This window comes from Sturnira hondurensis, unplaced genomic scaffold, assembly GCF_014824575.4.
Source record: "Sturnira hondurensis isolate 20B ecotype Veracruz unplaced genomic scaffold, ASM1482457v3 Scaffold0021354, whole genome shotgun sequence".
Lineage (NCBI taxonomy): Eukaryota > Metazoa > Chordata > Mammalia > Chiroptera > Phyllostomidae > Sturnira > Sturnira hondurensis.
In genome coordinates, this window is record NW_028093985.1 from 31,422,056 (window position 1) to 31,447,326 (window position 25,271).

General features: G+C 37.4%; 1 protein-coding gene across 3 annotated transcripts; it reads left to right on the plus strand.

Annotated features, from left to right (window-relative positions):
- Positions 1-1,390: 1,390 nt before the first annotated feature.
- SLC25A46 (solute carrier family 25 member 46) lies at positions 1,391-23,624 on the plus strand. 3 transcript variants are annotated; one of them, XM_037032154.1, is made up of 9 exons: positions 1,391-1,802; positions 2,472-2,558; positions 4,717-4,759; positions 6,254-6,311; positions 8,717-8,794; positions 9,288-9,388; positions 14,925-14,981; positions 16,201-16,258; positions 20,065-23,624. In XM_037032154.1, the coding sequence occupies exons 1-9, from the start codon at positions 1,523-1,525 to the stop codon at positions 20,641-20,643; spliced, it is 1,341 nt and encodes a 446-aa protein (XP_036888049.1). In that variant the 5' UTR covers positions 1,391-1,522; the 3' UTR covers positions 20,644-23,624. The 3 variants fall into 3 exon arrangements, with proteins under 3 accessions (XP_036888049.1, XP_036888050.1, XP_036888051.1); XM_037032155.1 differs by lacking the exon at positions 2,472-2,558 and having other exon boundaries at positions 1,391-1,823; XM_037032156.1 differs by lacking the exon at positions 2,472-2,558 and having other exon boundaries at positions 1,392-1,802.
- The last annotated feature ends 1,647 nt before the right edge of the window (positions 23,625-25,271 follow it).

Below are 25,271 nucleotides of genomic sequence, written 5' to 3' on the forward strand. Positions count from 1 at the left end.
TTCAATGTTTCTAGAGGAAGAATACAATATATTATAGCTGGAACTTATTTGAGAATAAGCTATGAGATGGGGCTTTTATTGTTTCCCCCAACTGGCCACCCAGTTGTTCTCCTTTTAATAATCCATCCTTTCGCCACTGATAAGAATGTAAAATTCTTACATGCTATTGCTTTTATATTAAAATCACACACACACACACACACACACACACCTTTTCCTCCTTCTCCTTTTAATAAACAATAAAGTTTTGGACCTAAACCAATCCTATCCTTGAGCCAATATTCCTAAGAAACAGATATTTTTATTACCATGTCCTGTAACAAATTTAATATTGGTTACCCAGTAATTTGGTATTAGTACTCAAGTAATATTGGGTACACTTTTTAAGGGAGGGACTACATACATTTGCTCCAAACCCCATCGCAACCCAATTTAAGAGTGTCAATCTACTCAAGACAAATTTGATTATTACTTTAAATAATGGTTCGCTTCTAGAAGATCGAGACGAGTGCGTCAGGGTTCTCTTTTGAAAGCCTTCCGAATGTTGGGCTCCAGTGGGGAAGAAGGGACACAGGAAGAATCCATGGTAGGCTCAGTCAGATCTAGGGAGAGAGACTCTGCCCAAAGAGCCCATGCAACTGAAGAAAAAAGGTAGTAGGGTCCTTTTAATTTTTCAAGTAAGGTCTCAGTCTTTAAAGGTATGAATACTCTGATTTAGATGCACCAAGAAATACCGACAGAAAACGATTTGTAGTCGGTTTGTGGCCCTAGAAAAACAACATGCTTAATTGCTAAGTCCCGGAGAGTTTATAAGGGGTTGGGGGGGGGGGGTGGGTGCGGGGAGAAGAAGAGAAGGGAAGAGGGCGGGTTTTTCCCCTGGCGTTCCTTGTTAATGCTTGCTTAAGCGGTCCATACACCTTTGCATCCACTGGGCCAAACCTCTCTCAGTAGATTTTATCCAAAACGCCAACTGCGGGAGGCAAAGTTAGATGTAATGTTACGACCTTTTTGGACCTCTAGGCTCTGAATAATCCCCCTGTGATAGATGAAACACTAGCCTAGCGAGAAAAGGTCTGGGGACCTTTGTATGGAGCGGGATGTTTCTGGCTGGGATGAGAGTTAGATCCAAGAACGCGTTAGTTTTAGCTCGTTTTGAAACACCTTTATCTGACCTCCTCTCATCCAGTCCGCATCGCCCATCCCTATTTCCTTTCAGCACTTCTGCGGTACTGTGTTCCACCACCACCTCCTCTCTAACCGTAATAATTTAAGAGTGGGCCCTGTAATCCTGTCGTGTCCCTAGCAACCGCGTCTCTAAAGACCGCCGGAATAGGCTACGGTCATGTGATCCGTGAACTTCCGGGTTTGTAACGTGATTTCCGGTTGTCAATTTACCCGGACGTGGTGGTGGCGACGGAGGAGGAGGAGGAGGAGGAGGAGGGTTGTCTGTATTGCCAGGAGTCGCCGTGGCCCCAGTGGTGCTGGGCGCCGGGTTGGCTCGCCTCATCGTGCCCCGTCTGCGATGCATCCACGGCGCCCGGACGGGTTTGATGGTTTGGGCTATCGCGGGGGAACCCGAGATGAGCAGGGCTTTGGCGGCGCTTTCCCTGCAAGGTCTTTCAGCTCTGCGTCGGACCTGGGCCACTGGGTGACCACTCCCCCAGACATTCCGGGTAGCCGTAACCTGCACTGGGGCGAGAAGAGTCCGCCCTACGGAGTGCCCGCCCCGTCTACCCCCGAAGGCCCAGAGGAGGAACCCTTTCCTGGAGGCAGCGGCGGCAGCGCGCCGGGGCAGAGCAGCGGTGAGGGACGCTGGGAGCAAGGTAGGGGTGGGTGGAGTGGCGGGGCAGGGCCTCGCGGCCTGCAGACCCCACAAACCGCGCGGAGGGGCCTCCGGGGCCTCTTGGTCTAACGCGCACCACATTCTCTGCCCTCTCTGCGTCCTCTGTCCTTGAGGCGGGCCTCCAGCCTTGTCCTCACCGAAATTTCTCCGGGATCACCTCCAAAAACGACACTCGTCTTAGCTGTGGGCTGTGTGGTAGGAATTTCTAAATTCTACGAGTTAGGTGTATTACAGCCCATGATCTACCTAAATCAAGAAAGAAGGAACTTGATTTCTTGGATCGTTTCTCGTTTATTGAGAATCATGTGAACAGTACCCAATTAAAGGACCGCTGTATTTCTTTGATGTGATTAATTGGAGCTTCGTGCCTGCAGTTTTTCAGCACAGGCAGGCTTGAACTCAAACCTGGCTCTGCCACTCTTAAAAGCTGAGGGATTTTGTAAAGGTCTGTGAGCCTTCACTTTTCTCATCTTTAATTAAGGTGGATGGAAGAGTAACAGGGTTTTTTTAAGTGTTAAAATAAAAAGAAGTATGAGTAATGCGTAGTGCAGTATGGAGCACATAGTAGGCTAAAAATACTTGTTCCCCTCCTTGTCCCTTTTAATCATAGGAGTTGTGTCTTTTCTAGATACCAAACTACCCCCTGGCATCAGAACCCGTTATGGTAGAAGGGAAGATGTGTACACTTTCTCATTTTCTTCTGTTAACACTTATGGTAATAACAAATTGAGCCTTAAGTGTATTAAATGAGTCACTTGAAATACATAGAGAAGTTGTGATTTTATTTTTTTTATTTTTAAAGGGCTAAAATAATGCTTTTTAATGTATATAAGTTATAGATCCTAAATTCATGCACCCTGTGGCAGCTCAAAAAAGACTTATGGAACTGAGAAATGCCTGCACCTTCTGCTTTCCTTTTTCTGACTTAAAAATTCACTAAGGAGCGAAAATCACTGATACAAGATAAGACTTTGAATTCAAGACATAATTATTTTATGTAGGATGTCAGAAGACCTGTGTTTTATTTGCAATACTGTATGATTTAGATACCAATATTTTCAATGTCTTTTTTATTCATAAAATGGAAATAATGGCTACTTCTCCTGAAATTGTTAGAATAGTAGATTATATCATTAAATATTAAGTATATTTTAGACGTATTTTATTCTCATTTCTTCTCTTTTGACTTGGAGGTGCTACAGTATTTATTTGATTTGGGTTAATTAGGAGGAGTAGACCCTGTCTAAATATAGTCTGGCCAGCAAATGATGTGGAGGAGAAGCAGTGATTTAGTGTGGTAACAGTTGGTTTGTTTACTTTTCCTGCTTTTCTTCTTATTCGTCCCAGAAGTAGTACTGGACAGTTATAAATTAAATAATTCAAAATGCACATATGGTTGCTACATAGGTACCTTCTTAGGCAGTAAAGCTTATCTTTTCATAATTCCTGCTCTGATGGTTACAATGAGGAGGAGCTCTTGGTGCAACCGGGATTCTTTTAGCAGCAGTAAGAGGCTGGCAAATCTTAACTGCAAGGAGGTTAGACGCCTGAGAGCCTTACAGAATTAACAATAGTGAACCTTCCTAATATCTTCCAGAAAATATCGTGGTATTTCCTGTTATTATTAGGGGATGATCAGTACACACAAAAAGGAAGGCTGAAAGGAGGAAAGTACCATAACTGGGGCAAAAGATTTAGCTGTTGTCTCACTTGTACAGTTTTCAAAATAAGGGTGAATAGTTTCTTCAGGGACATGTTTACATGGTCTCGTTCTGACTGTAAAGAAATAGTGAGGGCATTGCTTCATGAGGGGAGATGTGGTAAGAGAGGAGAGAAGGGATGAGAGAAAACTATCCCTTGGGAATATTGTGTTACAGCTGAAATTTGATGACCTGTCCCCCCGACTTGTTCTGACTGTAAAGAAATAGTGAGGGCATTGCTTCATTTTAAAAACCAGAGAGGGGAGATGTGGTAAGAGAGGAGAGAAAGGATGAGAGAAAATTATCCCTTGGGAATATTGTATTACAGCTGAAATTTGATGACCTATCCCCTGTGGTTGTGAGATGTTACCATGATTTTGAGATTTTTTTTAGTCAAGGAGAAAATATTTTTTCTGTTTTGATATGTGCATAGAGATGTTTCCAGCTGTGAACTTTTCTAGGAAGACAATAGAAATGCCATCAGCAGCAGCACGCATGTACCCAGTAGTCTGTCACAGAGACCTAGTTAAACAGCTACACTCAAAATACTTAAAATTCAGGGAGATAAAGAAAAAGAGAACCTTATTTACCCACTTTGATTACTCTAAGTACTCTCCAGTTAATAATTTTGTGGTGTTTTACTTGTGAGTATTTAACGTAGATGCTCTCCACCACTAACAGGGACTGACTAGTTTTCCAACAGGGGAGGTAAGGTTGTTGGTATGAGTATCAGTTAGAGCCTTCTACAGAAAAAAATTGTGTATTGTTTATTGTCAGGAATGGAGAACTGGTAGCCCTTAGATTCTACCTACAGACGTGTTTGATTTGGCCAACACAGTGTTTCAACACTTTTTAAAATAGTTGCCAATGCTTTTTAACTAGAAGATACTACATAAAAATGAGAATATCTTTTTTCCAAAATCGTCGCTTAGAGAGTCTGGGCCGGTAGTCCTTTGGTGCAACAATGAATTGGAGCTGAAGGGCAGGTGTGCCTGCAACTTGCCATAGGGCCAGTAAGTCCTTCATTCGTTCAAGTGACTTCCCTGGCCACTATCAGAATTTGACTTGGGGACCTAAACTTTACATGAGTATCATGTTAGTAAAATACAGTTTTGTTGTTTTTACAGTAAATCTAAATATTGGTTATGAGTAATCTTATTTCTTCTATTTTAGAACAGTTGAGTAGATTTGCTGGATTTGGTATTGGACTTGCAAGGTAATTTTTTATCTAAAGATCTTTTGTTTAAGTTTTTATTTAAAGTTTTTAATGTAATAATAAGTCATGAGTAGTGCTTTCTTTAGATTGTTCTTTGTAGCAGTAGATTAAATATTGAATACTATTTTGCAGGAAAAATGATTCCTTAAAAATTTTAAGTTGATTTTTCCCATAAGGATAGAGAATAGTCATTGAATTTTATAATCACAAAATAATTTTGTAAGGACTGTTGTAACACTTTTCATGTATCTATCCAAAGAATAAATGAAATCTAATATTATCTCTTCCCCTCCAGAAAATGAGTAATTTTACATTGAACGTTCTTCCTAAAAAATTGAATTACAACAAGATATTTAGCAACATAGAGTCTAGGTTTTGTTCACAATCAACATTTAATAGGCGTCATTATTATTTTTTATTTTTAATGACTATTTTGTGTAAGAAAAGCTTGCAATCTTTATTATATGATCTCCAGTGAATACTGTTAGAATATGTTAGAATAACTCATTGTTTTCAACATTGTAGTAAAAAAATTATCTTATTTGCATGATTAAACTTGAAGATGTTAATGTCAATAGAAAAAATTGTGCATCAAAATTTTTCTTTTAGTTATTTTTTCTTTAGCCTCACTGTTTAGACTTAAAGCTATTGTCCATTTGATGTATTATTTTCTATGTGTTTATATGTACGTGTGTGTGTGCGTGCACAGCCTTGCAGGCATGTGAAACTGGTAGTACTTGAGCCATGGTTGTAACTTGTTTGTAGGGAATGTTTTCAGAACTATTTTATACATAAAATAATCGTCAATTAACATGGTCATGGAAATTCTTGTAACTTAAAGGCAAAGTACATCAAAGCCAAAAATAATAGAATGACATTCATGAAAAGTAGGTGGCTCTTCTGATAGGAACTTTGTGCCGAAGACATTATCTGAAAGTAATTAAAAGGGGCATTTAAATTGTCTAGGAAAGGAGTTTCCCAAATTGCATATAAAGAAATATAGTTTCATTTTTATACTATACATTTCAGTGTTACACATTGTTCCCTTGCCTACCAGTTTGCGCAGTTCTTTTCATATTAATTCTTGTTAATTAATTCTTTAATTCTTTTCATATTAATTTTGTTATTGGTAATAATTTGCAAACATGTCTGTGTATTTTTTATTTTTATTTTTGGACAGCTTTTTTTTTTAAGATTTTTTATTTATTTGTAGACAGAGGGGGAAGGAGGGAGGGAGAGAAACATCAATGTGTGGTGCAACCCAGGCACGTGCCCTGACTGGAAATCCAACTGGTGACCCTTTGGGTCACAGGCTGGTGCTCAGTCCAATGAGCCATACAAGCCAGGGCTCTCTCTATGTATTTTTCAGTTTAAAAAATGGGAAACAAAATAATGCATGATCCTTCAAGCAGAAATAATTTCAGACAGATACATGTATGTTATAAATTAAATTTTGGCTATATATTTATATATTTATAAATTATTCTTTAATAGTCTCTTTACAGAAAATGTACTGGCTCATCCTTGCATTGTTCTACGCCGCCAATGTCAGGTAAATCTACTTCCTATGACCTTCTAAACAATAATCCTAACCCTGGTTTGAAGTACAGCACTCAGATAAATGGCTTAGACCATGTAGCCATTATTCTGTGTGAAATGTACTGAAAGCTATAATATATCAAGTTCTGAAACATTTTGATCTTTGAAGCCTCTTAAGTTGTAAAAATTAAGATCTCCAAAGAACTTTTGTGTATATGGCTTATATCTATCAATATTTTTAATTCACTAAAACTAATAATAAACCCATTAGATTTTTTTAATACTTTATTTATTTTTAGAAAGAGGGGAAGAGAAGGAGAAAGAGTGGGAGAGAGAAATCTATGTGTGGTTGTCTTACATGTGTCCCCCACTGGGGACCTGGCCTGCAACCCACACATGTGCCCTGACTGGGAATTGAACTGGCGACCAAAACCCCTTAGATATTAAAATGACTTTTGTATGAAAAAGAAACACTATTTTCTCAATATTTTTAATAGCTAGCATAATAGGAGACAGCCAGATTTTCACATCTACTTCTTCAGTCCATCTGTTGCAATATGTTGTTTTCGAAAGAAAAAAGAATATCTAACTGTATAAACATAAGTATCTGAAAATAGGAGTATTTTATATTTCATTTTAGAGAATTGGCAGATATTGTTTTTTGATACTATGTCTAAACTCAGTAAGTGGTAATGTCTTAAAGGTTATTTGCAATGTGAAATCTGAAACTATATCCATTAACTTTTTATACTTTGTTACATTAAAGTCTGTTGATCTGTACTGAGTGTTGAGTGGATTTTTAACCCATGCATGATTCTGTTACATCACGAATTGATTAATTGAAAAATGTTGGCGTACTGAGTTACATAGGTCTTCTGAAAGTTATATAATCTTTTGATTATACAGTATTAAAAAAAAAACACCATCATTGAAATCACTCCAGTCCCACAGAGAAGTGTTTCAGTGTTGGTAAGCTCTTGATGGTGGGTGGGTACAGGTGTTCCAGAATCCTAATTTTTGCTTGTATACTCAAATATATCATTGGCAACAAATACTATTATTTTGTATTTTTTTAAATAGATATGCTCACTTTGTTCATAAAAAAAAACACGTGTCCTCAGTGTAAATGACTTTAGTTCTGTTAGTTTTTCTAGAGGAAATAGGGTCCGTGAGAGAAGTGGCTAGTGCAGCCTGCAGCTTCATGAGACGAGTGCTTCTCCCCACAGCAGCCATGTTACTTTACTGTGCAACATGCAAAATATTAATTAGAAAAACGATATGTACCCAAGGGCTAAGGTTTTATAAAATTAATGTATTTTACTGCTTCAGCAAGGACATTGTTGAGTGGAAGTGCCTTTTTCCTCCTTCTAAGTAAGCGGGGTGAACAATACAATTAGGACACAAATACAGTTTGTACCACTGTCTTGATTCATGCGAAGGGGTTGGCAGTTTACCCGTCTCTGTTGTTACCGAAGATGTCAACACAGGGAGAAAGGCAAATCATGTCTTAGTATCAAGAAGGTAATTTTGAAAAAAAAAAAAAGAAGGTAATTTTGAATTTGTCAATTCCTTTGAAGACTCTCAGGGGTCAGTTGACTAGACTGAGGCACAACTATAATATAACAACTTACCTGCTTTGAAAATTGAGTTAGAATTTTGAGTAGATTTTTGAGTAATTTTGAGTAACTGAGTAGAAAAGATGTAAATAATTACAAATTAAGAGGTTCATGCTTAGCACTTAAAAATAAGTGTATATAGAGAAATAACCTTTTAAAAAACATAAATAGTCATATATGCCTCAAAACAGTGAATTTCAAACAGTTTTTATAAATTGTGATGCTGTGGCATTGTGATCCAGCGGATACATATATATGTGTAACTTTAAAAAATGTTTTATGAAATAACTTTAGAGTATGTGATGCATCCTGACACTTTTAAAAGTTATTTCACTTAATAACTAGTGGTCTGATTCCCTTTACTGATTTTATGATTCACTAATTGTTTATAGCTTATAGTTTGAACAATGCTAGCTGTTGGGAGACACCTATCTCCTGTTCCCTAAGTTCTTTGTGGTTCCCGTGTGTGAAGAAGTATAAGTGTTTTGTCACATTGAATGTAATTTGAATGTTGAAGGAAACATAAATGCCAAACAACAAAACCTTTATTGTACAATCTGTATTACTGTGTATGTTGTGCATTGGTCTTCAAAGTTGTATTTATATAACCATATGCACTGTACTTTAAATAAGTTATTTAAAGCACTTTCAGGAGTAATTTTGCTTATGTATAATCTATGCTGACTTTCAGATTGAACTTTTGTTTCTGCTGTGACTCCACCGTGCATCTTGTATGTCCTTGTTACTTTTATGTTTGTTATCAAAACAATAACAAAATAGTCGTGAAATATCTTTTTTGCAGGTTAATTATCATGCTCGGCATTACCATCTCACGCCATTTACAGTCATCAATATTATGTACAGCTTCAACAAAACTCAGGTAAGAATTAGTCTATAGATTTTGTTAAAGTTATCATTAAATAACTTTATTTAATAATAAAGTTATTATTAAGGCCAAGTTCTATTTAGCCTTAATAATAATTAAAGCAACAATAATTTTCTATAATTTGGTTAATAAAAATATCTTAACTCTTGTACTAAAATTAATATAACATGATAATGACATCTTTTTGTTGTTACTGAATAATCAGTGAATTTACACCTTTGCCAAAATTAAGTATTAGGGATATTTAATCAGTATTAGAGATATTTAACAAATTGAAATGTTCATCTGGGCCTAAATGTAGGCTACCCAACAAACATTAAAATAATCTTAGAAGTTAATTTAGTTGAAGTTCTGTACTAAAATGTTCTTTTTAATAATGCCCCATTGAAAATATAAGTAAACATTCAGTATGGAGTTTTATTAAGACCCTTTTTGTGCTTCTTTTTTAGGCATTAACAGAAATAACAGTAAATTTTGTTCATTGTAGGGACCAAGGGCCCTTTGGAAAGGAATGGGAAGCACATTTATTGTCCAGGGAATCGCACTTGGAGCAGAGGGAATAATCAGTGAATTCACACCTTTACCAAGGTACCTTGTGGGTGTTTTCTCAGTAAAAAGTATGACAAAATATGAGAGCTTCTAAAAATACTTTGAAGGAGAAAACTTGACTTGCCTGAAGTAGCTAAGAGGCAAAATAAAGTTTATTCATTATATCTTATTGAATAAAAATAAAGGAAATGCTTCAGGGTATAGTATCTATTGAGGTATGTCTTTCACCTCCTACTACTGTGTCAGCAACAATCAACTGAGGAACAAATGTGGCTGTGTGAGCAATTGCTGCTATTTCAGTAGCCAGTTTGGTGAAGGAGACACATGTAAGCAAATTATAGTACATCGTGAATAGTGCTCTAATTAAACAACCCTCTTTTGGAGCCCGAGGAACACTTCTGCAGTTAATGTGGGGAATATCGAAAAAGAACTGAAATCGGAACTAGATCTTGATATGTGTAGGAATTGAGTTGGCGGGGGAGGAGAGGATTTGAGTAGAGGTGACAGCATGCTCACTGGAGGTCGGGAGGTCTGGGTAATGTGTTCTCTGCTTGAGAACCGTGGGCATCAGTGGAGTGCAATAATGGGAAGGGACACTGAGCTGCTGGACTGAAGCATGCCAGTGCCTTCGTAAGGGCCTTAGGATTTATTATCTGGAATTGGAACTCAGAGGGGTTTATTTTGTTTTGTTTTGTTTAATGTGGGTGATTTCATTGAGGATACACTCAAGTGGCACTAAACAAAGAAGGGACTGACTGGTAGACCTCCGTCTGCCTGTGCAGGACTGTTACAGGAAACTGGGCCAGAGTGAGAAGGGTCTGCACTGGGAAACAAGGGAAAGGGGTGGGCTGGAGAGACATTTCTGAAGTACAGCGTCTGGCACAAATTATACCCCTTTTTATTACAAAATCTTTTATTATAAAATCATAAGTGTGTAATTCTGTAACATAACAGTATTACACTCAAGCACACCATATGACATTTTAGGTGAAATGTTCAAATTAAAGCTGTAAATAGTGACACCCACATTATTACCCTACCAGCCACACTCAAGCAGGCATTACTTCTGCTGGACCCTGTACAATTGGTAATTGGTCATAGATTGGGAATGGGCATGTGGAAGAGTGGATTGTCAGCAGTGACGGAGATTTATAGAGTGGAATCAGAAGTTGAAGAATTCGTGAAGAATAAGTTGGAATGGAAAGGAGATGAGAAATTTGACCTTCCATAGATGATATTTGAGATTCCTGTTAGACATCTAGGAGAAACGTATCTTAAGTGGTTGGAACCATGGGTCAGAGTCTTAAAATTTGAAGCTGGAGGCATAGCAATGAATGTAGTGGCATAAAAGGAGCAGTTGAAACATTGGGGTGGATGAATTCCCCTAAGAAGATAGTATAGACTAAATGGCACAAAGTGGACCAAGCACAGAATCAACATTTGATCTCTATCAACCACTCAGAACCCTCCTGAGTCCTCCCCCAAACCTTCCCCAGGTGGAGTGAGTTAGGCTGTGTTGCTCTACGATGAAGTACCCTTTACTTTCTTGCATATGGCATTTCTCCTGTCACTGACATCAGGAGCATCTCGGCTATCTGTGTAATTAATTGTCTCTCACAGAAACTATTTTGTTGAACTCCAGATTATTTAGACTCAGCTCACATTTGTAGTTGACCAGCATAAACATCTCACGATTTCTCCTCACATTGTCTTTTCCTAATGACACCTCTGAATTCACTGACTTTAAATATCTTTTTTTAAAAAAACACAGTGAAATCTTTCTTCAATAACTTCAGTTCAGTTCCTAAGCATGTATGTGGTACATGCGTGCCCTTGAATCATCTACACCTGGCAAGCTTGTGAATGAGTGATGTCTACAATGTTCTGTCCTCATCTGCCCTGCTCAGCTTCTATACATGTGCTTATGGCTTCTTTCAGTCCATTTATTTGCTCTTCCTCTCTCTGCTTCCTTCTATTTTTCCCAGCAGTATTGTCTTTTCCAAAGAACCCCGCCTTCTTAGGATGTGTCTGAAATAAAACAACTGCAATTTTGCCATTTTTTTGTCTCCAATAATGTTTCAGGCTTAATTTACTCTAGGTCTCTGTAGTGATGTCCTTCAATAACATATTTCAAACAATTTAACTTTTTTTAAACCAGACTCCTTCACTGTTTAACTTGTTTAATTTTTTTTTTTAGTTAAACAGACTCCTTCACTGTTTACCTTGCACATCCATGTGTAGTAACTAGGAATACAAGGGTGTCAGTGATCCCAGCCTTGGCTTCTAATGACGCATCTTTGCTCTTGATGATCTTTTCTAATTCTTCCATTGCTGTACTTCCAACTCTCAGCCTTCTCCTTATTTTTTGGCTGCAATTTCTTTTTGAAGTGATAACTGAACTAAGGTAAGCGAAATTGTAGCACTAACAGAGTCTAAGAGTAGGAGAGAAAGACCCTAAGTTTATTTTTGGACAGCGTCATTTGCTCTGTCCAGGTGCTTTGCTCTGTCCAGGTGGAGTTTTCAGTAGACAGATGCTATATATAAGGTTGACGTATAAAGGAGTCTAAACTGAAGATAATGGAAGGTAATAGATGGGTTGCCCAGGGAAGGAGTATACGTGTGAAGTAAGAAAAAAAGAGGGCTTAAGCCTCTAGGAAGTCCAGAGTGGCGGCTGGGTTAGGAAAAATGCTCCTGCAAGGAGTCTACAGTAGAGACTGGGAGAGAGGAGAAAAGCCAGATGAGCGTGGGATAGTGGAACACAGGGTGAGAGAGTGCTGAGGGGAGGAAGGAATGTGAATGCCTGATGGTGGCTGAAAGGACAAGTGAAGTACCCACTAAAAATGTCCATTGGATTTAGTGACATGGAGGTCATGGGAACCTTGGCAGGAGCTGTTTCTGTTAGAATAATTGGGTAGAAACCAATTTGGAGTGGGTTTAGAGGTGAGTGGGTAGTTAGGACATGGAAATAGCAAGATTACAAAGTTGACTGACAAGAGATGAGGTAGCTGGAAGATGAGAGGTTTGGGTTAAGCTGAGGGAAGATTTTTTAAGAGGGAAGCTATTTAAGCATGTGAAATCAGAGGCAGTGGAAAGTAAAGACTATTTAAATATAGAGTTATTTAAAAATTCTGTTGCTTTTTTGTATTGATTGTGCATTAACTATATTTGTCTATCAAACGGAAAACTATTTTGAGAAAAAGCAAGTCACTTCTCAAGTTTGTTGCTTGTGTGAAGGTCAGGTTTTGCTTGTGAAAATAGTTAATTATATTTACATATCTTGGTATCTAATAATGAAATATGAAAATATGAAATATGAAATCTACTTTTAATCAAGTAGATTTCTACACCATCCTCTTTTCTTTCTTTCTTTCTTTTTTTATAATTTTTTTATTTAATTCTTGTTCAAGTACAGCTTTCTGGCTTATATTCCCAACCCTGCCCGCCCCCGGCCCCATGCTCCCCACCTCCCTCCCATTTCCACCCCCCACCTTAGTTATTGTCCATGTGTCCTTTATACTTGTTCACATGAGTCCATCCCCTTTTCCCCTATGATTCTCTCCCCTCTCCCCTCTGGACCTCTTTTCTGAAGCACTTAAATGTGCCAATTTAAATTTCTAGAGCTGTGGCAATGAGTTATACCCATTTTATGAAGGAGTAGAGAGCAGATACAAGGAAGAAAATCTTAACTTTTAAAAACAATTTTGTTTATTTATTTTTAGAAAGAGGGGAAGGGAAGGAGAAAGAGAGGGAGAGAAACCTATGTGTGGTTGCCACTTGAGTGCCCCAAACACTCAAGCAACAGACCTGGCCTGCCACCCAGGCAAGTGCCCTGACTGGGAATCGAACTAGGGGCCCTTTAGTTAGCAGGCCTACACTCAATCCCATGAGCTACACCAGCCAGGTTGAAAATCTTAATTCTTTAAAATACTTTATTCTAAATTCTGTTTTTCTCTCTTTTACTTTAATTTAATAATCTTAATGATGTTTAGAATTGGCAGTAGTAATTAGTTTTGTACTCAATGTGGAGGTGACCCACCCCTTTCAGAAACACGGGTCACAGACTCATCTGTTCCTAAAGCTAATGACAGCTTCACACTTAAAATCAATGTCATAATGACCTGTGGTAATACTCTCTACAGCCATGAAAAGACTAATAGCGGTGCCCAGATGATTGGCAAACCATGTAGCATATTTTGTTTTGTAATCACAAAGTCACACTCAGTAAGGTGAGAGACCTAATTTTTTTTTTTTACATTTTTCAACTTAATCATTGAATGTCATTCCAGCTATATTTTTTTGTGGCTGTTCAAGCCTGTAGTATTCTAGTATTAATCAGAACATGACCCAGAAGGCTCTCCAAGATCTTGTAAATCAGAAGTTCTATTTTCTAGAAGTTTCTCTGCAGACCACTCGGTCTCGGGAAAATGTAGGAAACTTCGCATACTGTAGTGGTGTAATGGTACGGGGTTTGTTTTTAGAGCACTTATGTTATTAGTGTCTATTTTCTTTGCTTTTTTAATATAAAATCTATGTAGTCCTTTATCTGCTTATGTTGGTTGTATTCACTTAGTTGAGACAGAGTATGTTTTTCTCAGTTTCCTGCTGTGGCTGTTATGCAGTAGGTGCTAGTCTCATGGGGGGAGCTGGTAGCGGCTGGTGTCCCACTGGTGCTACGCCTCCCTTTCTCTGTTATTCTCTCTCTCCCTTGCTCCTCCTCCCGCCTCTGCTTTCATCCCCTCTCCACTTCATTTGCTTTTCCTTTTGTCTCTCCATATTCTTTTCTCTTTTTTGGAATTTTTTCTTGATACCTTTTTTCCTTTTTTCTTCTTCTTTCAGCTTGCCTCTCTTCTTTTTCTTCTCTTTCCTGGTTTCCAAAGGCAAGAACCTCAATAGCAGGAAGCACACAGTCCTGGACCTTGGTCCCAGACCAGAACTGGTGTTCTGCCTGTCTGCCTGTCTGTGAACATGTCCCTGTGATCCTTTTGACCATCGTTTTTCTCATAAATAAAACAGATGTGACAGTACCTGTTCTGCTTCTGTCACAGGATTCCTTGTTGTATCAGATGAGATGAGAGGGGGGAGTGCAGACTCAAGTCAGAGACCAGGGCTGAGAACCTGTGTTGCTACGAACGTTGTTCTGTACTAGTTACTTCGTTTTGTTTTGTTTGTGACTCCCATTCTTAAATACTTTTTAAAGCTTCCCCCCCCCTTTATCCTATTTCTTATTTTCATTTCCTTTTCCCATCCATTTTTCTCAACCTGTCACTTTTATATCTCTTTTAATTTCTCATGTTCATTTTCATAATCAGTTATAACTTCCTCCTCTGTCAGCCCTTTCTGTCAACACATAGAAACATAAACATACCTTGAACATTTGTTTTCTTTTTCAAACCACCACAATTACTTGGAAGTGTGTCCCAGAAAGGAAAATATTCACCATTAGAGTATATTGGGATACTTTCTCCTACAGATTTTCTTTTAAATTAAAACTGCATACCTTTTTGAAAGTTGAGCTAATTCAAGATGTTTTAAATAACATAGCTTTTGTTTTACTTAATTTATGTTTCTTTTTTAGGGAGGTTTCACATAAATGGAATCCTAAGCAAATAGGAGAACATCTTCTACTGAAATCGTAAGTATCACAAGTGGCATTTACATTGAACATTTCCATTAATTTTTAGTGTTAGAGCTTGAAAAAAATCTTATTAAATAACTACACTGAAAGAAGTTAGAGCAGTGAAATATTTGTGGGACTAGAATTTCAAAAGGTCAAGTAACATAGGATTTAGGAATAAAATCCTGAAATATATGTTATCTTTAAAATAAATCTTTCCAATTTGAAAGGCTGAACCTAATTTTTCTTAGGAAGTCAGCAGAGGTCTTCAATGTTTTAACCCAAATTACCAGGAAAAGTATTATTATTATTATTTGATTATTAATCAAAGATACAAACTTATTTGTGTGGTGATGAGCAACCTCAAAACCTTAGTGTCATTAAAATGTAGTCCTAAAGGCACTTAGTGATTTTACAACACTGACCATTTTTGTAGATTAGAATTTTACTCTTCACTTTTTAATTTTTTTTGAAGATTGTGAATTGGAAACCCCCCCGAGCTTGCTGGCTCCCTGTGTGGGGGCGTTCCAGCACATTATTACTTAGTGATGTTCCATTCACCTTGAAAACCACTGCTTGCCAGGACCTGGCCCCATAGGGTTAGGTAAGTCCCACCTTGATATTATTTTAAAATAACTATATTTTGCAGGCTTGCAAAGTTGTAATATTACTCTGTCTAAATATTAGGGGCAGGAGACAACTTTGCAAAGCTATGCAATATCATTTTTTAATAATAAAAGGGGACTTCACTTACCGTAGAAGACTGACTTAGCTTTTCTGGGTGGGGAGTCTGGAAATGGATGATGGTAATATAGGGTAATAGCAGAACAGTATACTTGTTCGGATATCACTAAAAAGACAAGCAGTGGAATGGATCCCTCATCCTAAATTTCAAGTTCCAGTGTTATAGGCTACATTAGCTGTGTGCAGGTAGATATCCAAACAGTGAATCATAAACCAGCCTACAATTTATACTGGTTTAAAATAAAATCTATTTTCTTTGCAGCTCGTCCTTGCATTCTTATTAATACTTAATTTTTTGTCTCTAATTGTTGAATAAAAATTCTATGTACAGGTCTCTTAAGTATCTTTAGGCTACAGGTATTAATAGTTGAAAACCTTGAAAATATCATTCAGGCTTCAATATAAATTATGTTGATATATTAAAAGTATATTTAAAAATTTAGTATAAGCATCTTATTACAGTATACTAATGAATTTGTTTTAATTTCTACAGCCTAACGTACGTTGTGGCAATGCCTTTTTACTCAGCAAGTCTAATTGAAACAGTACAGGTGAGCTATTTTTTATAGTCATTTTAATTTAGGATTTTTTTTGGAATAGTAAATATGTCTGACTGTAAAGAGAAAAATTTTAAGACAATATCCTTTTAAAATTTTATCTTTCAGATGCACATATATCAAAGGTTATATACTAGCACATTGCTGATGAGTATATTTCCTTTGCAAACTTACTTCACATTTTTAGTTTTAATTTTGTAATCTCAGCGTAGACAGCTGCACTCTTCATTCAGTTATCTCAGAACCCAGCTTATGACTTGTTTGTTTTAAATATAAAGAAGTCATAGGGGTTTTTTTTTTCACTTTTTAAGACTTTTAAGCACAACTCAATGGTTATGGCTTATCATAAGACAATAAATCACCTAAGCATAAAACCTGATAGACAGTCATCCTAATAGTGAGCAGGAAGTAGTCTGCATGGTAGTTTACTAGTAGCATTCTTTTTAAATACGCCTTTGAAAGAACGTTTGATGCTATGGTATGTGAAGTGCTACAATGCTAAAAGAAATCCCCTGCTAGTGTTTTAAGTTGTTTTACTATTTCTAACCACATGGTGGCACTTCAAGTACACCAGGTTAAAATACTTTCTCACCGCATGGTTCCTGCACTTAAACCTATAAACGAAGGGAGGTGAGCAGGGCAGGGGAGAGTGATGGGGGGAAATGGGGACGCCTGTAATTAACAATTAAATGTTTTTTAATGTTTAAAACAACAACAACAAAACCAAATATAAGGTGAAGCTAGTTTAACTTCACCTTTACACAGAATCCAATTGTGTATCACCTATCTTCCATAGCATGTGTTTGTCCTCAATATGTATGAGTTTCTTCTCTCTATGAAACCCTCACTAGTCAGCCTTTCCTCTTCTAATTACTCTTTTCCACTTAACTGTTTTTGGCCCCATTATTTATGTGTTTATTTGCTTTTTAGAATTAATTTCTGTTGACTGAAGCTAATATCTTGCTACCCAAATACACTTTTCTCTCCTCTTACATTTGACAGTGTGTTAAATAAATTCTAAAACCTTTGTATGGGGCTGCAGCGTATAGTTATTACTCTGAGATATCCTCATATAGGTAAGAGGGGGAAATAGCAAGAAGTTGGTTATTTAAGAAAAAAACAGTTAAGTAGCATGATATATTGGAGGGAAACAAGTTTTAGATTTAGACAGACCTATATCAGAATCACATTTCTTTTTTTAAAAAAGATTTTATTTATTTATTTACTTTTAGAGGGAGGGAAGGAGAGAGGGAGAGAAATATCAATGTATGGTTGCCTCTCATGCGTCCCCTGCTGGGAACTGGCCTGCAACCCAGGAATGTGCCCTGACTGGGAATCGAACCCCAATACTCTGATTCGCCGGCCTGCACTCAATCCACTGAGCTATACCAGCCAGGGCCACATTTCTGTTTAGATCTGTGATGTTAAACAAATGTCTTACCCTTCCTAAATCTTAACTTTCTCATACATAAAATGAGCTATAAATACTAAAAGAGTAATTTATGTAAAGTATCCAGCTCACTTTGTTTGTTTTTTTAACCCAATATTCATTTCCTCTTTTTCCTGCTCCAAGTTCCACCCACTAATTGCCTCATTTTGATTTCTTCTGTCTGATTTTTTAGAAACCTGTTTTCTTTCCCTTAGATTTCTCCTCTTGCATATCTTTCTTTTACAATACACAGATATTTGGAAGAAGAACATTCTAAGCAAAGGGAAGACAAGTGCAAAGGCCCTGAGGTAGGATGTATCTCATGTGTTCAAGGAGCACAAAGAAGGCCAGTATAGTTGAAACTCATTAGATGGGATCTGAGGGTTAAGAGGGGGAGAAATTATATAAGACTTCGTAGGTCATTGCAATAATTTAGCCTTTATTTTGAGGGAAATGGAAAGTTTTTGGTGGATTAGAACCAAGGAGTGATGTGATCTAGCATTTCTTTATTAGGATCTCTTTGGCTGCTTTATTAAAAATAGACTGAAGTGGGAAAGGGTCAGAGATAGGGAGATGGAGTAGGTTTGGTGAGGTAAATTTAGTTCATGGTTTTAAATATATTCTGTTTATTGGCAATTCACATTTACATGTCCAGTTTGGAGTTTTTTCCTACAGTCTAAATTGGGAACTCCGTGTTTACACCTTAGACTTAACATTTCCGAACTCTTGATCTCTCCTTCAAAATGCTACCCCACCCATGTTTCCCAATTCAGTAAGATGCTTGGTGTGGTTGGTCCACTTCCCCTGGCCAGCAGCTTTGAGGTTATTTTTGGCTTCTCTCTTTCATAGTCCACATCTGATCTACCAGCATTTCTTACTGGCTGTAATTTTAGGATAAAAGCACAACTGAAGCACTTCCCTTGCATTACTACTTGGTGGTCTAGTCTACCATCATCTCTCTTCCAGATTACATAGTTAACTTTTTAACTGGTTTCCCAGCCTCTGCCCTTGTTCTCCTCTGCAACAGCCAGTGTTATGTAAACCAGTGTTAACATCAGTTACTTCTTGTCCATCTTCCACATAAAGCCAACCAGCTGTTTTCCATCTGACTAAAAGCCAAAGTCTACTTAGTGGAATAGTATGGCCCCCTGACTACATTTTTCATTCATTTCTTCAGTCATTGCTGTAGCCAAATTGACTTCTTAGCTGTTTCTTTTCTGACTGTCCATGACTAATCTGTATCGCAAACTTTGTTGTACATTTCCTCAAAATTATAAAAAGGCAAAGACATTGTAGATGATGACGACGAACATTTATTAAGTGCCTTCTGGCTTCAGGCTTCTTTCATTTAGTGCTCCCAGCAACTCTGTGCGTGAAAGGTAGGTGGTACTAATTCCATGTTTATAGAATAGTAAACTGACTCTTAGGAGAAGTTAAGTAACTTCTCAGTGGTCACATGAACAGTGAGTAATGGAAGCAGGGTGTGAATCCAATTGTGAGAACTGTAGGCACTGAACTACCTCTTTAGGTCTCATGTAGTTACTGCTCTTCAAAATTTAGTTCTGAGGAGCATCTTGAGGTTGGGGAAACCAGATGTGTTCCCCCACAGCTCCTTCCCTATTCCCCTTTACCAGTAAAAATAACTCCCAACTTCACTGCTGTCTGTTTTATACGAGTTCTTTTTTTCTTTTTCATAGAAGTTTTTATTTCATTTTATTGTTTATACTGTTATACTTGTCCCACTTTTCCCCCCGTTGCCCCCTTCCATCCAGCCCCTCCCCCCACTTCCATAGACAGTCCCCTCACTGTTGTCAGTGCTCATGGGTCCTTCATGTATATTCTTTGACCCCTTCACCTTCTTTCTTTTTTAATTGTATAATCTTTATTATATTTTTCCATTGCTATTTAGTCCCCTTATACCCTCCTCTCCGCAGCAGTCCCTGTCCACGAGTCCTTTTTCCTTTTTGCTCCATCCCTCCACCCCCAACTTCCCCCAGCCAATAGGTGCCTAACCCCTAGGTAACATTTGAAGTCTGCAAACCATTGATGTTTTCCCTCTTCAGTCAGTAAGTTACGATTTAAAAGGGATCTAGCCTTGGCTGGTATGGCTCAGTGGATTGAGCACCGGCCTGTGAACCAGAGGTCACTGGTTCAATTTCTAGTCAGGTCAGGTGCCTGGGTTATGGGCCAGGTCCCCAATATGGGGTGCATGAGAGGCAATCACACATTGATGTTTCTCTCTCTTTCTCCTTCTCCCTCTCTCTAAAAATATAAATAAAATCTTTTTTAAAAAGGGGATCTGAAAAGAGCTCTATTTTGTGGCAAAGTAAGCAAATGTTAACTTTTACTCATTTCATCATTTTCATTTTAGAGTGAGATAATTCGAGATAATGCTGGAATTTTGGAATGTGTTAAAGAAGGCATTGGAAGAGCGATAGGCATGGGAGTGCCTCATAGCAAACGACTGCTTCCTCTCCTCTCCTTGATCTTCCCTACCGTGCTGCATGGGGTTCTGCATTACATCATCAGCTCAATCATTCAGAAGTTTGTCCTGCTAATTCTAAAGAGAAAGACTTACCATAGCCACCCGGCTGAGAGCACTAGCCCGGTGCAGAGTATGCTGGATGCTTATTTTCCAGAACTTATTGCTAACTTTGCTGCCAGTCTTTGTTCTGATGTTCTACTTTACCCCTTGGAAACAGTGTTGCACCGCCTTCACATTCAAGGAACACGCACAATCATCGACAATACCGACCTTGGCTATGAAGTGCTTCCAATTAATACACAGTATGAGGGGATGAGAGACTGTGTTAATTCCATAAAGCAGGAGGAAGGAATGCTTGGCTTTTATAAAGGGTTTGGTGCTGTGGTCATACAGTACACACTGCATGCAGCTGTTTTACAGATTACCAAAATTATATACTCTACACTTCTTCAGAATAGCGTTTGAGATTTAAGTTCCCGATTAGTCTAAAAGGCATAATCCGGACACTTTGTAATGAATTTGTGAGGGATACAAGTGAACACTTGGGGGAAATGGATTAGAGGGTGAAACTGGTACAAGAAGCCCATGCTGATCCAACACTTTTGGATCAAAAGTGTTCCAAATTCGAAAACTCAGTAAAAATAATACTCATTAAATTCTAGCTAGTGTAGCATGCGTACTGAACTAAAAGTAATCTTGGGCAGAAGCAAAAAGTCAAACTAAAAATTCACAGTGCTTAATTATTCCATCTGACTTGAATATTTCTTACATACTTATTTCACCTTCTTGACTGACACTGGTATGTCATCCTTAATACAGGGTGTGGCATGGAGAAGCCATAGTTTTCCTTTAAGCAAATAAATCATGTCACCGGTGATGAGGAGGAGGATTAGATTTGGCAATCTGGCATCAGGAGTTGAGGTTTTAAATGATGTTGTCCCTTCGTAACTTTTTAATGGCTGCATATTTATTGTACAAAGCCCTTTATGTACACACAAAAACTTGGAATTTCCTTCAACAAATTTTTTACTCTTAAATCAGCTTATTGCATAAAACAAAGCCACACACTTTCTGTTTCAATATCAGAACAAAATATTACAAGCCAGGGTACCCAAAGACTAAAGGCAGAGAGTGTACTTGTGCGCATCCAAACGCAGTGTTTACATGCCAGAAGATTAATAGTGGTCACATGTTTATAAAGCTGGATTTGCTTACCTAATTATGTGAATCATCAGGCTGTTTTTTAGAGCTGCTCTTAACAGAGATAGAAAATAAAATAATCATGACAAACATTGCTGTTTCTAATTTACAGATTTGTGTAATAAAAGGAACGTCACTTGCCTTCATTTCTGAATGACTTGTCTTAGTGGAGACACCATTAAAATTCACCTGGGAATTTGTGCCTCTGGCCTTCTGTGAGGTCATCATAAAACAGTATTTCAGTTTCTGTTTATAATTTCATACCCCAAACTAGATTTGTGCAAAGGGAAAAGCAGAATTATCCGTACTGCCTTGTTTTTAAACTTGCGTGGATGAATACTGAAGAAAAATGTAGGGACTTTGTAGGGAGTTTGTTCTTTTTATGGATGAGGAAAAGAAACAAATTTCAATAATAATAAGCAGAAAAAATTGTTAATCCGTTTAATGAGAAATTCTGTATGTTCCTAATGGGTGAAGCTCTTTGTATAGTAAAATGATATGCATTCAACTGATTCATCATTAAACATTTTGAAGTTTCATTTCCTTATGTGCGTGGTCACAGTTCATTACTGAAGTGCAATGATGCTGCACTGATATTTTCTAACCTAGAAGGCATACAAACAGATTTATTTTAATTGTTAAATATTAGCAAAATGGTTACTTTTTGTGATTAAAAGTATTGGAACCAAAAATGATATCCAAAAAGTGTGAAACAGTATTTAGGTAGCAAGTCTTTCTACTATCTTGTGTTGTATGTTTTTTTAAGTTAACTAAAACACTTAAGTTTTCCATTTTTAACTTTCACCAAAAGGGGAAAAATAAAGTTAAACACCACTGATCAATATGTTGTATTTTATGGATTACTCCTTCAGAGTCCAGCCTATGGCATTTAAACTGTATTCACTGCTTTTGAACTGCTAAGTAAACTTTGGATCCTTATATCTCAAACTTCCTTAAAAACTTTCATTTTTATTATAATTAAGGAGGTGGCTTCAGACAAGAATAAACTTCTAAAAATTGCAAGTTATGGGAAATTTCTGGGACAGAATCTGAATGGAATCAAATATTTATTAGTAAAAGTCTGTGGAATCTTTTACCCAGCTAAAAATTAGGTATGCCAAGATGACTCAGCAGAGTTAGCCTGAAGATTCAGTTACACGAACATTTCACCAAGACTGACAGCCCGAAGCCCACACAAGATAGATTGGTCTTATTTTCTGTCTCTGGACAAGGAATACAAATCAACATTAAAATTAAAATTGAAATGTTGAAAGTAAAATACTCAATTTTTTACTGCCGTTCCAAATTATTTGAAATACAAACATCTTTAACATGCAGGCACTTAAATGCTGGCCAAATACGTTTAACTGAATTTAGAGAAGAATAAGCAAAATGAATTTTGACATGTTCTTTCTAATTTAAAAATTGCTTTATTTCTTCAGCACATTGGTGCCAAAAGCAAGTATCCATGCACTAGATTTCTTAAGGTGATAACTCAGAATAGAATTTTTCAATTCACTATGATTAATATGTATTATGAGTATGATTCCATTAAAATGTTGCACAGGCCCACTGGTCCTTTTACATGATCCGGCTTTGGCCGTGGAGCTGAAGTGTGCTATGCTCGTGTTACATTGTACAATTCTTAATTTTAGACAGTCAGAAACTGATTGGGTTAAAAACTGAAACACATAATAAATATTAGCTTACTTTGTTAAGTGAATTTGTGGATTGATTTGCTAAAGCTATTTATAAGTCTCTTAACTTTGAGACACTTGGGGCCCATGAAAAATAATTCCTAAATTTATAAATTCAGTCAAGCCTTTAAACTTCCAGCATTAGATGTTACACATATAAAATAGCAAAAACTGGCCAATTTCACGATGGCTAAAGTGACTACAGGTTGGGGAATTCGCTACTCTAGCAGGTGTTTTCAGAAACAAAAACGAGAGAGATTAGAAGTCTTGCTCACATGCCCGACGACTCAGAGCTGTTTCTTTACCACGGCCTTTGTTGTAACTGCACGAAATATTTACTTTACAGGTTGGGCACAAATGCTTCAACATTCGTCTGTGTGTTCATGAATCTCACAAAGTGAAACATAATACGCTGCTTTGACACTCGTTTTTTCAACTGAGATTGTGGTGGATGTTTGACCTTGGTTTGCTTACTCCCATGTTTTAACACAAAAAGACTACTCAGCTCGCTCTTGAAAGGCTAGGCGGTTCGAATTATTTTCAATAATACATAAGCAAATAAAATCTCCTTGGTAGCAATTCACATTGCACTAGAATTTCATTACTTTGGCATTCCTGCTTTCTCTTCTCTTTCAAATAGCTAGCTGTACATTTCGCTTTCTCTAATGTATTGTAATGTCTTTCTTTTGAGTCATTGAGTGTCACTGATACGGTACCAAGTTGTATGGCAGAGTGACAAAAATTTGTGACTTGACAATGACTCATGTTAATATTACCTCAACCAGAGAGGTGTTTTGTCTGTATGTGTGATTGGGTTTTTTTTAAAGTTGTTTTTGTCTCACTGGTGTTTTAAATGTTTTCAATAAATGGTGTGATGTGAAAAGGTTCAATAAAATTATTGAAATAAAACTAGTATTTTTCTCTTACCGGTGCTAGAGAACTATGCATCTGTAGGTAGTGTAGGGATTCAGAATACGTCACCCCAAACTATGCTACATTGGCATTTTTTTATTTAAAGGCATTTGAGAAACAGCAGTGCAAGGAGACATTCTCCCCCTTCTTTGCCCCCTCTGAAAGTGAGTAATAAAGCTCCCATGTGAAACAAGACACCCTTACCACCAGAGACGTGGTGGTTAAGGCTGAAAGGACAGAGTACGTAAGCCTCATTAATTCCTCACCATTTACTTCCCCAAACCCAAATCTGCTGCCCCATCAATTCTTCACAATGTGTTGTTTCAAGGTCTAAAAAATAATAAAACTTTCTATGTTGACTTCTTTGAGCCATGTTTTATAGGGCGTCTGTACTATATATACAAAAAAATTATTTTTCTCCTGTTAATTTGTCCTATGTCAGTTATTAGAACAGCCAAAGAACCTGGAAGGGAAAAAGAAAAATGTTTTCTAAGGCTAGAGTGATGAAAGTTAGATTTTTGTAAACAGAAATGAAGATCAAGAAAAATAATGTATGTGAAGTTAATTTTTTTTTGCCTTCCACTTGAAAAATCCTATCCTAGTGATGTTTTATGAATTCGACTCCAAAAGCACGAAAAAATCATGGGACTACATCAAACTAGAAGCTGCACAGCAAAGAAAACTACCAACGAAATGAAAGATGTCAGAAGACACTTGCAAACAATATTTCTGGTAAGGGGTTAATATCCAAAATTTGCAAAGGCTACAACAACAACAACACAATTGAAAATGGGCAGAGAATCTGAACAGACGTTTTTCCAAGGAAGGCATACAGATGACCAACAGGCATATAGGATGCTAAACATCACTGTGAGGCAAACGCAAACCAAAGTGAGAGATCACCTCACACCTGTTTAAATGGCTGTTATCAAAAAGACAAAAGAGTGTTGGCAAGGATGTGGAGAAAATGAACCCTTGTACACTGAGTGGGATCATTCATTGGTACAATGAGAATGGGAAACAATGTGGAGGATCCTCGAAAATTTAAGAATGGAACTGCCATCTGATCTAGCAACTCCTTTTCTGGGTATTTATCCAAACACTATGAAATCAATAACTTCAAAAGATATGTGTACCCCCATGTTGACTGCAGCACATGTTTGAGCATCATTTCAACTGAATTCCCATTATTTATCTTCAGCCCTGGTTTGCCCTCAAAGCTTTAGCCCCACTGTCTCTAATTATTTTATGCAGGTTGGCACTTGTGTTCCCCACTTTTGCTTA

Coding starts and splice junctions, on each gene's coding strand:
- SLC25A46 (XM_037032154.1), top strand. CDS start 1,523: ATGCATCCACGGCGCCCGGACGGGTTTGATGGTTTGGGCTATCGCGGG. Junction 2,559..4,716: donor TTCTTCTGTTAACACTTATG/GTAATAACAAAT, acceptor CTTCTATTTTAG/AACAGTTGAGTAGATTTGCT. Junction 4,760..6,253: donor TTTGGTATTGGACTTGCAAG/GTAATTTTTTAT, acceptor ATTCTTTAATAG/TCTCTTTACAGAAAATGTAC.